The following is a 13,689-nucleotide window of genomic DNA, read 5'->3' as shown; positions in this document are numbered from 1 at the left end:
TTCATAAACCCGTATGTGTCCGCCTTAAAACGAGTGTCCAGTTCCATAATCTGCCTGTCAAGCACATTATTCATAATGTTTTTTAGGTCGGAGTTGTCCTTTACAGGGGAGGCTTTGCCCAGGGTAGATTCAATTTGGAATCGCCAAACTTACCTGGCAACCTCCTCTTTCGCGACCCAGTGACGTCCCAGTTAATGATGTCGTGTTTCTTCATCAAATCATCTGTCAGTTTCACAAGTTTAATGAAGTCAGCTTCTTTTTTCCTCAATGTATTGTAGTTTTCCTTGAGACCCTCGATTAGATCGATGCAATCTGTGACTGATATAGTAGAATATGGCAGGCCTTTTGTTGCATAGTCACTCATTTCAAACAGCCTGTTGAACATGACGAGAATAAACACAAATTTCTTCGTCTGCATCTGCTGAAGTAGAGAGTCAGCTTCGGTTTTGGAGTGACCGGAGCTCTGACAAAAATCAGCCAGTGTCTCAAAGATTGATCCAAGGAGTGTCAATACTTTACTGACGGCACAAGACTATGAGCTCCATCGGACATCACAGGATCTCTCCAGTTCCAAAGTTGGTTTCCCGGGATGCAGCTCCTTTTGGATTTCAATAAATCTAGCATGTCTTCGGGTCCCCGTCATGAAACTGTGTAGGTTGTTAATGACATCAAAAAATGTTGAAATGCCGGGAGAAACCTTTGATGCTGCGCACAGGACGAGGTTTAGGCGATGGGAATGACAATGGACGTATATGGCGTGGGGAAACGTTTTCTTTCAAATCATATGCACCCCTCCTTTATTGCCGGACATGACCGATGCCCCATCGAAACCAAATCCAACGCACAACTTGGGGTCAAGCTCCAAAGGCTCCAGCACTTGCAGGATTTTCGCTGATATGGCATTTGCGTGTCTCCAGTCTCCAAAAAACCCACAGCCCTTTCCTTGATCATACCCTTGTGCATGTATCGGATACATACTGCCACAAGCTCTCGTTTAGACACGTCTTTGCACTCGTCTGCAAAAATTGCATAGAAGGTGTCCGTCTCATCATGAAATTCCGTCTTTATTTTTCGGATGAGTAAAGAAGCTACGGAGCCCCCAAGGGGACATGGGGAAGAAAAAAAAAATAAAAATGTTTTGCGAGATATCGCAAAACATTTGCGAGATCTCGCAAAGGTTTTGCGATATCTCGCAATACTTTTGCGAGATCTCGCAAAACCCCTTTGCGAGATCCCGCAAAAATGTTCGTTTAGCGCAATGTACTTCCGGACGGTTCAGTTTGGCAACCTACAGTACTCTGGGGCAGCTTGTAACAGATGAAAGAGTCATGGAGGAGGATTTGGAAAGCTTTCTTCGCTCGAGAGAGGTCCCACAAGAGGACATCATGAAAATGCAAAGTGACAAGGTGCGTAGAACATTCATTCAATTCACGGAATAAGTTACCGTAACAGCACAGAGCCTGGAAAAGTCAAACACTTTATAAGTAATATGGAGGTAGCATGGCAGTTAAAAAATCCTTCTGTAAAACGTTTAATGCTGACTTCTGAATTTGATAAGCGCCGTTTGTTTACAAGTTAAGTGTTAGGGTGCTAGGTAGCAAGCTAGTGGTTGTTGGTAATGTATTAGTTATTTTATTTTTGCAGGTTGACAAGGCAGTGCTAACCATCATGAATGATGAACAAATGGCAAAGTATATCACTTCATATGGTGACCGAGTAGCTGTCCTCTCCTTCTGTCAACAAACAAAGCGCAGCACAGATAAAGAAACTCTTCTACAGACATTAAGAGATAAAATAGGAGCACGGAAAAGTAAATCAAAAACAAAAGGAGCATTGTGTGGTGCATCAGGTGTGTTTCAAAAAGAAGGTGAAGGGATGTCAAGACAAAGAAATAACGCAGCAGAAAAGACTACCAGGAAGATTGAAATTGGATGGCTTCATTTTCACAATAAGGAATACCAACAAGTGAGGACCTGCAATGGCGGGGGAACAAGACATGCATCGGTGGAAAAAACAACAACTGTTGCTCAGCTTTTGGAAATGGGAAAGAAGCTATTCTTCCCAAATGGCCACTCAACAAAAGGGCGAGTTGAAGACTTTACCTTTGATGTCTGTGATTTTAAAAGAAACCAGATCCCTTCAGATGACACTGTTAGCAGACTTTATGAACAAACTAAACTGAAGCTGCTTAGATTTTACATATCCACAAAAGAAGAAGCCCACCCAAAAGATCAATCCCCATCTGAGGTAGAAACAGTTAGAGAAGATTCCTTATCTGTAGATTCATCTGTTGCCATCACTGAGGGAGCAGACTCACATGGATCTGTTGATGCAGATGAATTGATTACAGATCTGCCAGAACATGGATATTCATCTGACAGCGACAATAGCGATCAGGTTTGTGGCAGTAGGAAATATAAAGTCACTTTAATGACAGGGACAGATGGAAAGAGATAGTGCTTGAAGATTAAACTTCAGGTAATAACTAAATAAAGAAATGATGTACATGGATTTCATAAAACAGAAAGGTTCCATTGTGTGCCATCAGTCACCACAGTTAGTCAGCAACTTTCTACATAGCTATAGTTATGGTAGGGCTATTTAGCACACGCTTTTGTCCAAGGCGTTACCAACATACTTTCACCTCTGTATGTTTCAATTTTTCCAGGACTTTGTTGTTGACATGTGTGGTCAGATGCATACATTTCTTTTTGTTGCATATTTTTTTGCTATTTCATACTTTTATTTGTAATGCTTTGAAACATATCACTTATCTTAGAGACTCTGAGGGAAGATTGAAGAATATCTAAAAGTTATTGCACAGTACCTTTATGCTTAATAGGCTAATGTGTAGTCATATGTATTTTTTTGCACACCATTTGATATTAATTGTGAAACATGTTTTTCTCCCTGCCATTATTACAAATTACTGCTGACAACAAAAGTTGTTTCTTTGTAGCATTTCCAGATACAACCAAGATCCAAAAAACAAAGATCAACCTCTGACACTGTGACAGCAGAAGGTCCAAGGCAATCACATCGCTCCCATTCAACCCCAACAGACGAGGCAGATACACTTGTATGGGATCCGGAAGATGATCTTTGGGGAGCAGGTGGTGATGAGATAGTTGTGATAAAATGGAATGACGTCACACATGAGGATGTCACTCAGGTAATGTGATCAGGAAAGTGTTTGGGTAAGGGGGTAGAAATGCAAATATATGTATTAAAACCAAACCAGTAAACACAGAAAAGATTGAGAAATGTATTGCTACTTCAATTCAATCAATTACATACTGTAGTTTTTTGTTGGATTTCAATAGTCAGTAAATTCGATTCAATTTATAGAAAAAGTCAAATGTGCATTCCTACTTTGAAAAAAATGTACCATGTCCTTTTATTTTTATTGCATATGTATTCTGTTCCCCGATTATTCTTTGGACACACGAATGAAATAACCTACAGTGCTGTGAAACGCTTACTGTACTTACTGAAATGTTAGCTCACCCCTTGTATATTTAGAGCTTCATTTTGCCACAGCATATTGATTAACATTTAATAGTTTATGCTGCTTTAGAACCTTTCACATTTCAACAAACCAAACAAGACCTGATGAAAACCTGTGGAATTCCACAAAGATTTTAATTTTGCTCATAAGCTCATAACTCATGGTGGCATGCACAACTTCACAATTCTCCTTTTTTTGCGATAATTTCTATATCAAACTACCATTTGTTGTGTATAGTGGTATAGCAAAGTCATGTACAACTTGTATTAAAATAAATGGTGTTATTTAGCAAGCTGCAGTAGAAGTGGAAAGCAACAGAGTCGTTTTGACTTGTGATTGTGCTCTAGTTTTTATAAACACGTACAAGTATTTCTGGTTTTAAATAGAAGATGATGTTGAAGACTATTACGGAAATACTTTTGTAAATTACGGTCTGCAATAACGTCTAAGACTTCAAAGTGTCTGCTGTCAATTAATAACATACTTAATTCATCCTTCAGAGTGCGGAGATGAATGGAGTACCAATGCAGGATTTACTACTCCCCTTGTCCTCTGATTTTGGCCTGCCTTCGGCACATGTGTCCATACATGAGGATACAGTGCAAACAGCACAGGTAAGATGCATCACTGCAAGAAACCCTGAACACATCCTTTAAACTACCGGTCTTGTAAGATTTCACATAACTGTGGCCTGTAAAACATTTGTATACTGTCCTGAGAGCTCTGGAGGAGCTCGGTCAGGTATAAAAAAAGTAACTTTGATGATTTTTATACTGAAGTTTTCAGTGTTACCTCGGCTTTGAATTGGAGACAACAAATAGAAAGTCTGTGTTATAAACTGGAGGTGTGGTGGAGTTGGAAAGAAGGTCTTGTAAAAAATAGCTTTTGAGTTGCATTATGGGAAAAACATAGAATCCAATATTATATGGAACTTGATTCATACTCAACATTTTAACAATTAGGACATTTTGGCCTCTGCTTCATTCATTGACCAATCTTTTTGTGTGTGTTTGTATGATTCGTTCTTCTACTACAGGATTTGCTTTTAAATTCGAGCAGCCAACTATCCCCATCAACCTCAGCTGAAGGCTCAGGAAATCCAGAGAGCACGCGACGTGCATCAATTCACAGGACAAAGGTTGTTGAAGATCTTTTGGCTGTATTTATGGACAGTAGCATAATACATTTGACTCTAAAGATGGACTTTGTAAATGAAAATGCTATTGATGATAATGGAGTGTCAAGGGAGGTTTACACTGCATTCTGGGAGCAATTTCTTGAAACGTGTGAAGGGGAAGCAGAGCGAGTTCCAAGGCTGAGGCCAGATTTCTGTGAGGCTGAATGGCAAGCAGTTGGACGGATCTGGGTGAAAGGATTACTGGACCATGGTGTCATGCCAGTGAGGCTATCAAAGGCTTTCATTTTAGCCTGCATTCATGGAGTCGACTCCGTTGATGTAGACATCCTGATGACATCGTTTCTCAACTACCTCTCTCCTGTTGAGAGATCAGCTGTGGAGAAGGCTCTCCAGGGCACAATGGAGGAGAGTGATGAAGAGGACTTGCTCGACCTTTTCACAAGGATGGGTTCCCATTTCCTACCGGCAAAGAACAACATGGAGCCTGCCATCGAAACAATGGCTCATAAAGCCATTCTCCAAGAGCCAAAGTATATCGTCGATTGCTTCTTGACACCCATGTCACTTGTACAGCTGAAACTGCCTGACAAGGACAGTGTGTTGTCTCTGTATGAGAAGAAGAAAGCCACAGGCAGAAGAGTGTCCCAACTGTTTGAAACAACCAACGTGGTGCTGTCTCAGAGAGAACAGACCACTTTCAACCACCTCCAACGATATGTGAAAAATGCTGACCAAGCCAAAGCTGAAAAAATCCTGCGTTTCTGCACTGGTTCTTCTGTCATATGTGTTGACAGAATTGGGGTGTGCTTTAATGCTGAAACTGGGCTCAGCAGAAGGCCTGTTGCTCATACCTGTGGAGCTATCCTTGAAATACCGTGTACCTACAGCTCTTTCCCTGAATTTCGCACGGAATTTGACAATATCCTGTCCAGCAACTACTTTGAAATGGATATCCTTTGAACTTGAGAGCAGTCATTATCAGGCCTGATAGTAACAGTTTGGAATATTATTTTGATTTGATATTTTTGTGTTTTTTTTTTCATTGAAACAACTGATGCACTGAACCGTGTAATGAGCAGTCTGCAATTCTATTTTCTGCTTTAACAAGGATATTACATTTTTTTTTTAATATGCTTTGAGAATGACTGCAGTTTTCTGTGTTTTTGTCAGTTTGATCGTAACCCAGTTTAGAGGCTGAGATTAAGTGTGTTTTTTTTGCAGCTAAGAAAGCTAAACGGTGTTGTCCGTCACTGGTCGAATTGTTAATTGTTGATGTTATGGTGTTAAAGAGTCAGTCCTTTTTGATAACTCTCAGAAAAAAAATGTTTGAAATTTAATGTGGAAATAGTTATGTTAGATCCTGTTTACAAAAAGGTGATGTTGAAAGTGTGAAATGTGGCCTGAAAAGACTACCCTCTAATTACAAGCCCTCAGAATGTATAAATAATATTACCAACATATCACTTTCATTTACTGCCATCTTAACATGGCACCGAATTATAACTCAATGCTATTTTCTTTAGAAACAGAAATCGTGTGTATGTAGATGTGCATATGAAGTGACGTATACATAATGTGCAATGTTTTATTTTTTTATTTCTCAATTGGTCTTAATAAATTGACAAACCAAACTGATTAGGCACATTTTAAATTGAATCAGGGTTGCAAGCCAGGATTTCACACTAGATACAAATACAAAATTATTATTAATATTTCCACACTGTTAAAAGATCAGCTTGTGCTGTTATTTTCTACCCCTTTCTGACATTAAAGTGCCTGTCAACACAGGCATCACTGTGTTTTCTGTTAATTACATGTAACTTGATGTTCGTACTACTTGGTTCTAGCATTACTAAAGTCCTATACATTTTCACACACACTATTTTTGTTTCACAGTTCGAAAACACATCAGAATACATTACATGTTACTGGTTAGACGCTTTTATCCAAAGCGACTTACATACTCAATACTGTGGACAAGGAGCAATTTGGGGTGAAGTGTCTTGCCTAGACACAACGACATGCAGTGGGGTTTGAACCTCTGACCATCTGATCCCCATAAAAAGGCTCTATCCACTGCGCCACACGCCTCACCCAATGAATACCTTTATTAGTCCAACAGAGGGGACATTTACATTGTTACAGCAGAAAAGAGCCAAAGACAGCTTAATGTTACCTAAGAAGCATGCATAAAAAAGTATTAAAGATAAACAAATTATAATTTAAACAAAGTTAGACAATTTACAAAATACACATCCTGTAAAAGTTTATAGGTATATATTGCACAGTTATTAACGGCATATATATATTGCACATGGTTGGTATTTAACAACAGGGGGTGTTATAGTCTGTGTTATTGTGTGTGTGTGTGGGGGGGGTCTACTAGGGGCTGTACTGGTTATATAGTCTGACCGCTGCTCCCTCTCTCTGAGACAGCGGGGGTGCAGCAGCCTGTCACTGAAGGAGCTGCACAGTGAGGACAGGGTCATGCCATCACATGTATATAAAAGGGGGGAGTGATGTTGACAAGGCAGTATTTTAGTCATCTTACAGTTCATAACACCTTAACAGGACTGGTGTCTACAGAATCTAAAATATTCAACAGCTTAGACTTTACTGACATATTCTAAATTCTTAGTCAACTTAAAGATAGGATTTCAAATTAATTATATGAGCTATGCACACACATGACCTAAGTTCATCAAGCAAATGCAGTGAGTAGCATTACTACTTTGTGAAAGAAACTACAGGCATAAGAGCTATATACTCCCAGAAACAAACAAGCAGTGCGGTGACGGTGAGTTCCAATGTCACGGTATATGATTTAGAGAGATGCACTGATGGCCTCTCTTAGGTGCATATACAAGTTCACAGCCTGATATGGGTCTGTTTGAAGAGTCAGATGGGACTCGCCCATAAAGATGTGGCATAGTTCGTACACATCTGGATCACATGGTATGGCCAGCCGAAAGACACATTCATTTTTGCACAGTTGAACGTGTTCGTCTTCAACAGGGGAAAGGTAGTCTCTTGTCCGGTAAAGGTCAGGCACAGCATACATCACATTTGGCCGACCGCTGGGGACGTTCAGGTTTCTCGACGGCCTGATGGTGTGCGCGTTCCAAACCTGTGCAGTGTCATCCAACTCATCCTGTTAAAAAGAATGTAATACATTTAGTAAGAACTGTACATACGCATCAACTTAAATAGAGAACAACATTATGGCATTCACACATAACCACCAATCCCGCCCTCTGTCTGTGTCCTTCACTCTCTCCTCTCTTTCTTTTTCTCTCCTCTAACTCACACGCACAGCACATACACACAATGTATTAACTCACCTGGATGAGTCCCATGCAACAAAATTGAAGGAGGCTTTTGTCCAGAAATCCACCATCAAAATGCCCGTTGTCTCTGAGGTCTCCAAATAAGCACATCCAAAACTCCGCGCACTCTCTGCGAAGAAAACCCCACCAATACTCGATTCGTTGATTGGCGGTGTTGGCTCCCTCCAAGTAGCTTTCATGGGTGCCGTCTGGGCTAGTAGGTACGAGGAAACGCTGAATGCCTCGAACATAGCCATTTTCTGTTCCAAGATCGCCCCTCACCAGTCTAGGGCAGCCCCCTAAACGCTGCACTGCTTCCATGTAATATCCCCCAATCAACTTTGGGTCACTACTTGTTGTGTAGGCATTAAGCCAGATAATTTTTCTTGAATACCCATCGATACATCCATTTATACAAATGCCATATGGCTTCAGTTTATCATACGAATCCAGGTGCCAGATGAAGTTTGGCCCTTTGGAGAAGTAACGCCTTCGTCTGAGTCGTCCTGCTTGCCTTAATGCCACTCTTCTGGGATCCAGCTCCTTCAGTACCAAGCGCACATCCTCCTTCCTCACACGCAGTCCATGCACTCTGCATTTTGCATACATCCAGCGGTACCCATGAAGCTGCCCAGAGTACTGCAACTGGTTGCGAATGAAATCCACCAGGACCGCAAGCTCAGAGTATACATGTCGACGTGCATGTCCCCTCGCTCGGAGTTCTCATTCATAACACTCCGTTCGATGTCTCACTATGGGATGCGCCTCAACGCATATGCACCAGAAGCATCAATCTCATTACGCCAATCCTGATTGGCTGGTGATCTTGACGCCAACGTCAGGGAATCCACCAACCCTATAAGTAGCTTGCGCCACGACGCAGGCGTCATTCAAACACCTCTTCTCGCTTCGGAGCACATCTCGAGAAAGATCAGTAGCTAGCTAGCTTAACGGTCCACAGACTGATTTACGAAGCTAACCTTCGGTCGACGGGCGCTCGCCAGCTACTTTTGCTTCGCACGGGAATTCACTTTATTAACACTCCAGTTAATATCAGAATCTACCCTGCCGTTTTTTTCCAACGGATAACGGTAAGGTTTTTGGATTTTTTCCCGCAAACGGTAACACGCCTGTTGCTCGTTTGTCCTTTCTACGCCGCACCAAGGCTAGCTAAGATGGACTCTTCCCTCCCTCACACCAGAGGAGACGGAGTGTCGGAGGCTCGGCTCTGCGGCTGCGGGCTAAAGATATCGAGTACTGACTCACACCAGGTCTGCTCGTCTTGCCTCGGGCTGCAACATGCCCAGGAGGCTATCGACACCCCCGGCGCGTGCGGGCATTGTTCCCGCTTTACCGCCAAAAGCCGCCGCCGGCGGCTAGCGCGCCAAGCTAGCATGCCGGTCCGAGACCTCCCCATGCCTGTAAACTCGCCGGACGGCGAGCAGGGCATGGTGGCGACCGCCACGGGTGCCGGGTCCCGCGCTGTGTCAAGCTGGGACTCGGTGGCGGCGACAGCCGCGGGAAGGGGGCCCCGTGCTGTGTCAAGCTGGGGCTCCCAACTGGACCTCACCATGGCCTCACCCGCGGAGGATGTCCTGGAGCTGGACTATGAGGAGGAGGAAGAAGAATACGCCCCGGAGTTTCTTCTTTCCGACTCAGACGAGGGCGAAGATGACATCTTCGTCTCGTCTGCCCAGGCTGCCAAGCCTGGGGCCATGTCTGCCTCCCCGGGCGAAGACGAGCCACCGCTCCCCCGCCTCAGCATGGACCTGCAGGCCGTGTGCCAACGCGCTGCATCTAAGCTGGACATCCCCTGGCCTGAAGCGGCCAGAGAGCCCTCCAGGTCTAGATACGAGGGAAAGAACTTGCCCCAAGCCGCGAGGCTGACCAGGCAACTTCTCCCCGTATTTCCAGAGCTGCTGGACGAGGTGTCGGTCTCCTGGAGAGACCGCCCCTTCAGCAGCAAGGCCCCAATCCAGGGAGCCTCCTCTCTGGACTGTGAGGGCATGGAGAAGCTCGGGTTACTCCGCATGCCTCCTATGGAGCCGCTTGTGGCAGCCCACCTCCAACCGCGGGTGTCGGCGGCCCCGAGCCGGAACCCCACACTGCCGACAAAGGCGGACCGGTTCCAGTCCGCAATGACTGAACGGGCCTACAAAGCGGCTGCTTTGTCCGTCAGGGCGCTGAATTTCTCCTCCATGCTAACCGCGTACCAAGCGGAGCTGTGTGCGGACATGACGGTGAAGCCTGAACCGGCCGTGTGGGAGGAGATCATGGCGATCACAGACATTTGCCTCCGCGTACAGCGCTGTGCAGTCCAGGCCACAGGCAAATCGCTAGGGATGATGGTGGTGCAGGAGAGAGCCAGATGGCTGAACCTGACAAACCTCCCCGACCGGGAAAAGGAGGACGTGTTGGACATGCCAATCGTCCCTGAGGGCATATTCGGCTCCGCTCTTGCCTCCATGCAACAACGGTGTGAGGCCAAGAAGAAGGAGGATGAAGCTCTCCAGCTTTGCCTCCCTCGGAAAGCCCAGCCGCCGCCCCCAACGGTCCTGCGACGGACCTTCTCCCAGGCTACCCCGCACTCGGCCCTGTTCAAGGTCCCGAGATGGCAGAAGCCACAGCCCGCCCCCGGTCTCCCACCGAGACGCGAGGCGCGGACGAATTGGCCAAGAAAGTCCCCGGTCCCGGCAGCAGCCACACAGGCGCCGCCGACCCAGACTTTCAGTCACCAGGCGAGGAAGAAGAAGAGGGCAGCCTGACAGCCTTCCCTCCCCCCCTCGGGGAAAGGGCTGGAGGTTTCCTGTTCTCTTTCAGCCCTGGATCGTGTTCCACACGTATCCAGCACCCATGTGTTTCCGGGGGACAACCACGCTCCCGCCTTCCCGCCGCCTCGGGTGATGACTGCACGTCATCCTCCAGTTCGCGCCATGAGGGAAGCAGACTTCACAACACTGACAACAGTTCCTGCCAGTCGTTCAAGTCACACAAACACACACAAGGGTCTAAAAATAAAATGTTTGCCACTGTTGCTTCCAGGCTTAAAGCCAAGGGCACAGTCGAAAATATTAAAAAGACAAATAATAATGTCAATAAACAGTCAGGCGACTGCCCCGCTTCTGAGAGTGGCTATGAACGCCTCTCTCGGAATGCGGACGGTGGCCGGGTCTGTGAACGCACCATCACCGCGCACATGCGCAGTGTCAACCCAGGTTGTCACCCTAGAGCGCCACCGTGTTCAGACACTAGAGGGCGCCATAACACAACCAATGCGGTCACAGGGTGCAGACAACAGAGATATGGTAACATCCCCGCTCGCTCTGAGGAGCGAAAGGTGGAAAATGCTCACATGCTCTGCTTGGGTTTTCAAGACGATATCACGGGGCTACAGACTCCAATTCGCTGTCACCCCCCCTCGCTTCTCGGGCATTGTGCAATCACATGCCCGGGGAGCGTCGGCTCACATTCTAGAGCAGGAGATTCTCTCGCTACTAGAAAAGAAAGCCATATCCATCGTACCCTCCAAACGGAGTCAGAGCGGCTTCTATTCCAAATATTTCCTCGTTCCCAAACGGGGAGGGAATGGAATTCGCCCCATCCTAGATTTAAGGGCTCTGAACGGGTATCTCAGAAAATACAAATTCCGGATGCTCACTCACACATCCCTACTGCGTCTCGTGCGTCAGGACGATTGGTTCACATCAATCGACCTGAAAGACGCGTATTTTCACATCCCAGTATATTATCCACACAGGAAATATCTGAGGTTCGCTTTTCAGGGTGTCTGTTACGAGTACAGAGTGCTTCCCTTCGGTCTGTCTCTCAGCCCACGGGTGTTTGTGCGATGTACGGAGGCAGCGATAGCCCCGTTAAGACAACAGGGGATTCGCCTGGCAACCTATTTAGACGACTGGCTCCTTCTGGCACAGTCGGAGCAGGAGGCTATTATGCAGACGAATATCCTCATGAAACACCTGCTCGACCTGGGTTTTGTAATAAACACAGAAAAGAGCATGTTGTCCCCAGCCCAGTCGGTGCTCTTCCTGGGCTTACGCCTGAGCTCGGTGTCCTTCACAGCCCGCCTGTCAGCGGAGAGAGTGAGAGCCTTCAGGGCTTGCCTCGCTCGTTTCCAGCCACGCAAATATGTTCTCTTCAGATCGTGTCTGCGGTTACTGGGGCTCATGGCGTCAGCCATCCTAGTAGTACGTCTGGGCCGCTTACACATGAGGGAATTTCAGCGCTGGGTAGCTGCCCTCAGACTAAACCCCGCGCGTCATGGCGCGCGGAGAGTGATGGTCACTGTGCACTGCGTAACGGCGCTACGCCACTGGCTGCACCCGACTTTCCCGGTGCGAGGCGTGCCTATGGGTGCTGTCTTATCGCGGAAGGTGGTCACCACGGACGCATGTCTGACGGGCTGGGGGGGCATATACGAAGGTCGACCTGTGAGGGGTCTCTGGAGCAGAGACCTCCAACGGTCACACATAAATTATCTGGAGCTCTTAGCGGTGTTTCTCACCCTAAGACGCTTTCTGCCTTCTCTCAGGGGACATCATGTCCTCGTGAGGACAGACAACACGACCACGATATCGTATATAAACCGCCAAGGGGGTTTGCGTTCTCTACAGTTACACATGCTGGCACGCAAACTGATCTTATGGAGCTGCGGACGTCTCCTCTCTCTGAGAGCGACACACGTACCGGGAGTGATGAACCTCGGGGCAGATCTGCTGTCCAGAGGTGCACCACTGTACGCAGACTGGACTCTACATCCAACGATTGTGAGTCAGCTGTGGGTGCGTTACGGCCGGGCCGTGGTAGATCTGTTCGCATCAAAAGAAAATGCTCAATGTCAGCTGTTCTTTTCAATGCGCGATCTAAATGCACCGTTAGGCGTGGACGCGCTCGCGCACTTTTGGCCCCCGGCCCTTCTGTACGCGTTCCCACCCCTGGCTCTAATACCTCCAACTCTGGCCAGAGTGAGAGAACAACGCCACACACTGATCCTGATAGCTCCACACTGGCCTGCAATGTACTGGCTGGCGGAGATATATCAGCTGCTGTGCGGACAGCCGTGGCAGCTCCCGCTACACAGGGACATACTATCTCAGGCGGGGGGGATGATTTTTCACCCACACCCAGAGCACCTGGCGCTATGGGCCTGGCCCGTGAGTGGTATAACCTGAGTACAGTGGGGCTCCCTCAGGAAGTGATAAACACTATTCAGAGTGCAAGGGCTTCCTCCACCAGGTCTCTCTATGACTGTAAGTGGAGGGTGTTTGAGGAGTGGTGTCTTCAAAAGAAACACATCTCTTTTCAATGCCCTGTCGGTGTGATTCTATCATTTCTACAGGATCTGATTGATAAACACAGAGCTTTCTCCACGATCAAAGTGTACCTGGCTGCTATTGCCGCATGCCATGTGGGCTTTGGGGGAAAGACGGCTAGTCAACATCCCTTGGTCTGCCGTTTTATGAAAGGGGCTCGCCGGCTCCTCCGCGTTTCCAGGTCATTGGTGCCCCTGTGGGACTTGACAGTGGTTTTAGATGGGCTCGCTCGAGCTCCATTTGAACCCCTGGAAGACGCTGACATGAAGCACCTGTCACTGAAGACAGTGTTGTTACTGGCTCTGGCATCTGCCAAACGAGTCAGTGATATTCACGCGCTCTCTGTGCATCCTTCGTGTACTCAGTTTGCCCCGGGGCAAACGAGAG

The 13,689-nt window shown here is 46.6% G+C and overlaps 2 protein-coding genes across 3 annotated transcripts; one reads left to right on the top strand and one right to left on the bottom strand.

Moving 5' to 3' along the window:
• Positions 1-1,220: 1,220 nt before the first annotated feature.
• LOC307030500 (uncharacterized protein) lies at positions 1,221-6,277 on the top strand. Of its 2 annotated transcripts, XM_079666976.1 has the most exons (5): positions 1,221-1,406; positions 1,645-2,397; positions 2,960-3,172; positions 4,009-4,122; positions 4,545-6,277. In XM_079666976.1, exons 1-5 carry the CDS (start codon positions 1,329-1,331, stop codon positions 5,604-5,606), a joined length of 2,220 nt encoding a protein of 739 aa, XP_079523102.1. In that variant the 5' UTR covers positions 1,221-1,328; the 3' UTR covers positions 5,607-6,277. The 2 variants fall into 2 exon arrangements, with proteins under 2 accessions (XP_079523102.1, XP_079523103.1); XM_079666977.1 differs by lacking the exon at positions 1,645-2,397 and having other exon boundaries at positions 1,239-1,406.
• A 462-nt stretch (positions 6,278-6,739) lies between these two features.
• On the bottom strand, positions 6,740-8,686 carry LOC307030501 (uncharacterized protein). The gene is made up of 2 exons (XM_079666978.1): positions 7,988-8,686; positions 6,740-7,797 (listed from the first exon to the last, which is right to left on the bottom strand). Exons 1-2 carry the CDS (start codon positions 8,579-8,581, stop codon positions 7,471-7,473), a joined length of 921 nt encoding a protein of 306 aa, XP_079523104.1. The 5' UTR covers positions 8,582-8,686; the 3' UTR covers positions 6,740-7,470.
• Between the last annotated feature and the right edge of the window lie 5,003 nt (positions 8,687-13,689).

This window comes from Notothenia rossii (genome assembly GCF_949606895.1).
Source record: "Notothenia rossii genome assembly, chromosome: 2".
NCBI lineage: Eukaryota > Metazoa > Chordata > Actinopteri > Perciformes > Nototheniidae > Notothenia > Notothenia rossii.
Note: the sequence above shows the minus strand (reverse complement) of the source record. Positions and strands in the feature narration are given on the sequence as shown.

Bases quoted from the DNA above. Each gene is read 5' to 3' on its own strand.
- LOC307030500 (XM_079666976.1), top strand. From the start codon at position 1,329: ATGGAGGAGGATTTGGAAAGCTTTCTTCGCTCGAGAGAGGTCCCACAA. The intron at 1,407-1,644 runs GTGCGTAGAACA...TTATTTTTGCAG, and splicing joins TGAAAATGCAAAGTGACAAG to GTTGACAAGGCAGTGCTAAC. The intron at 2,398-2,959 runs GTTTGTGGCAGT...GTTTCTTTGTAG, and splicing joins ACAGCGACAATAGCGATCAG to CATTTCCAGATACAACCAAG.
- LOC307030501 (XM_079666978.1), bottom strand. From the start codon at position 8,581: ATGTATGCAAAATGCAGAGTGCATGGACTGCGTGTGAGGAAGGAGGAT. The intron at 7,798-7,987 runs GTGAGTTAATAC...TCTTTTTAACAG, and splicing joins GTTGCATGGGACTCATCCAG to GATGAGTTGGATGACACTGC.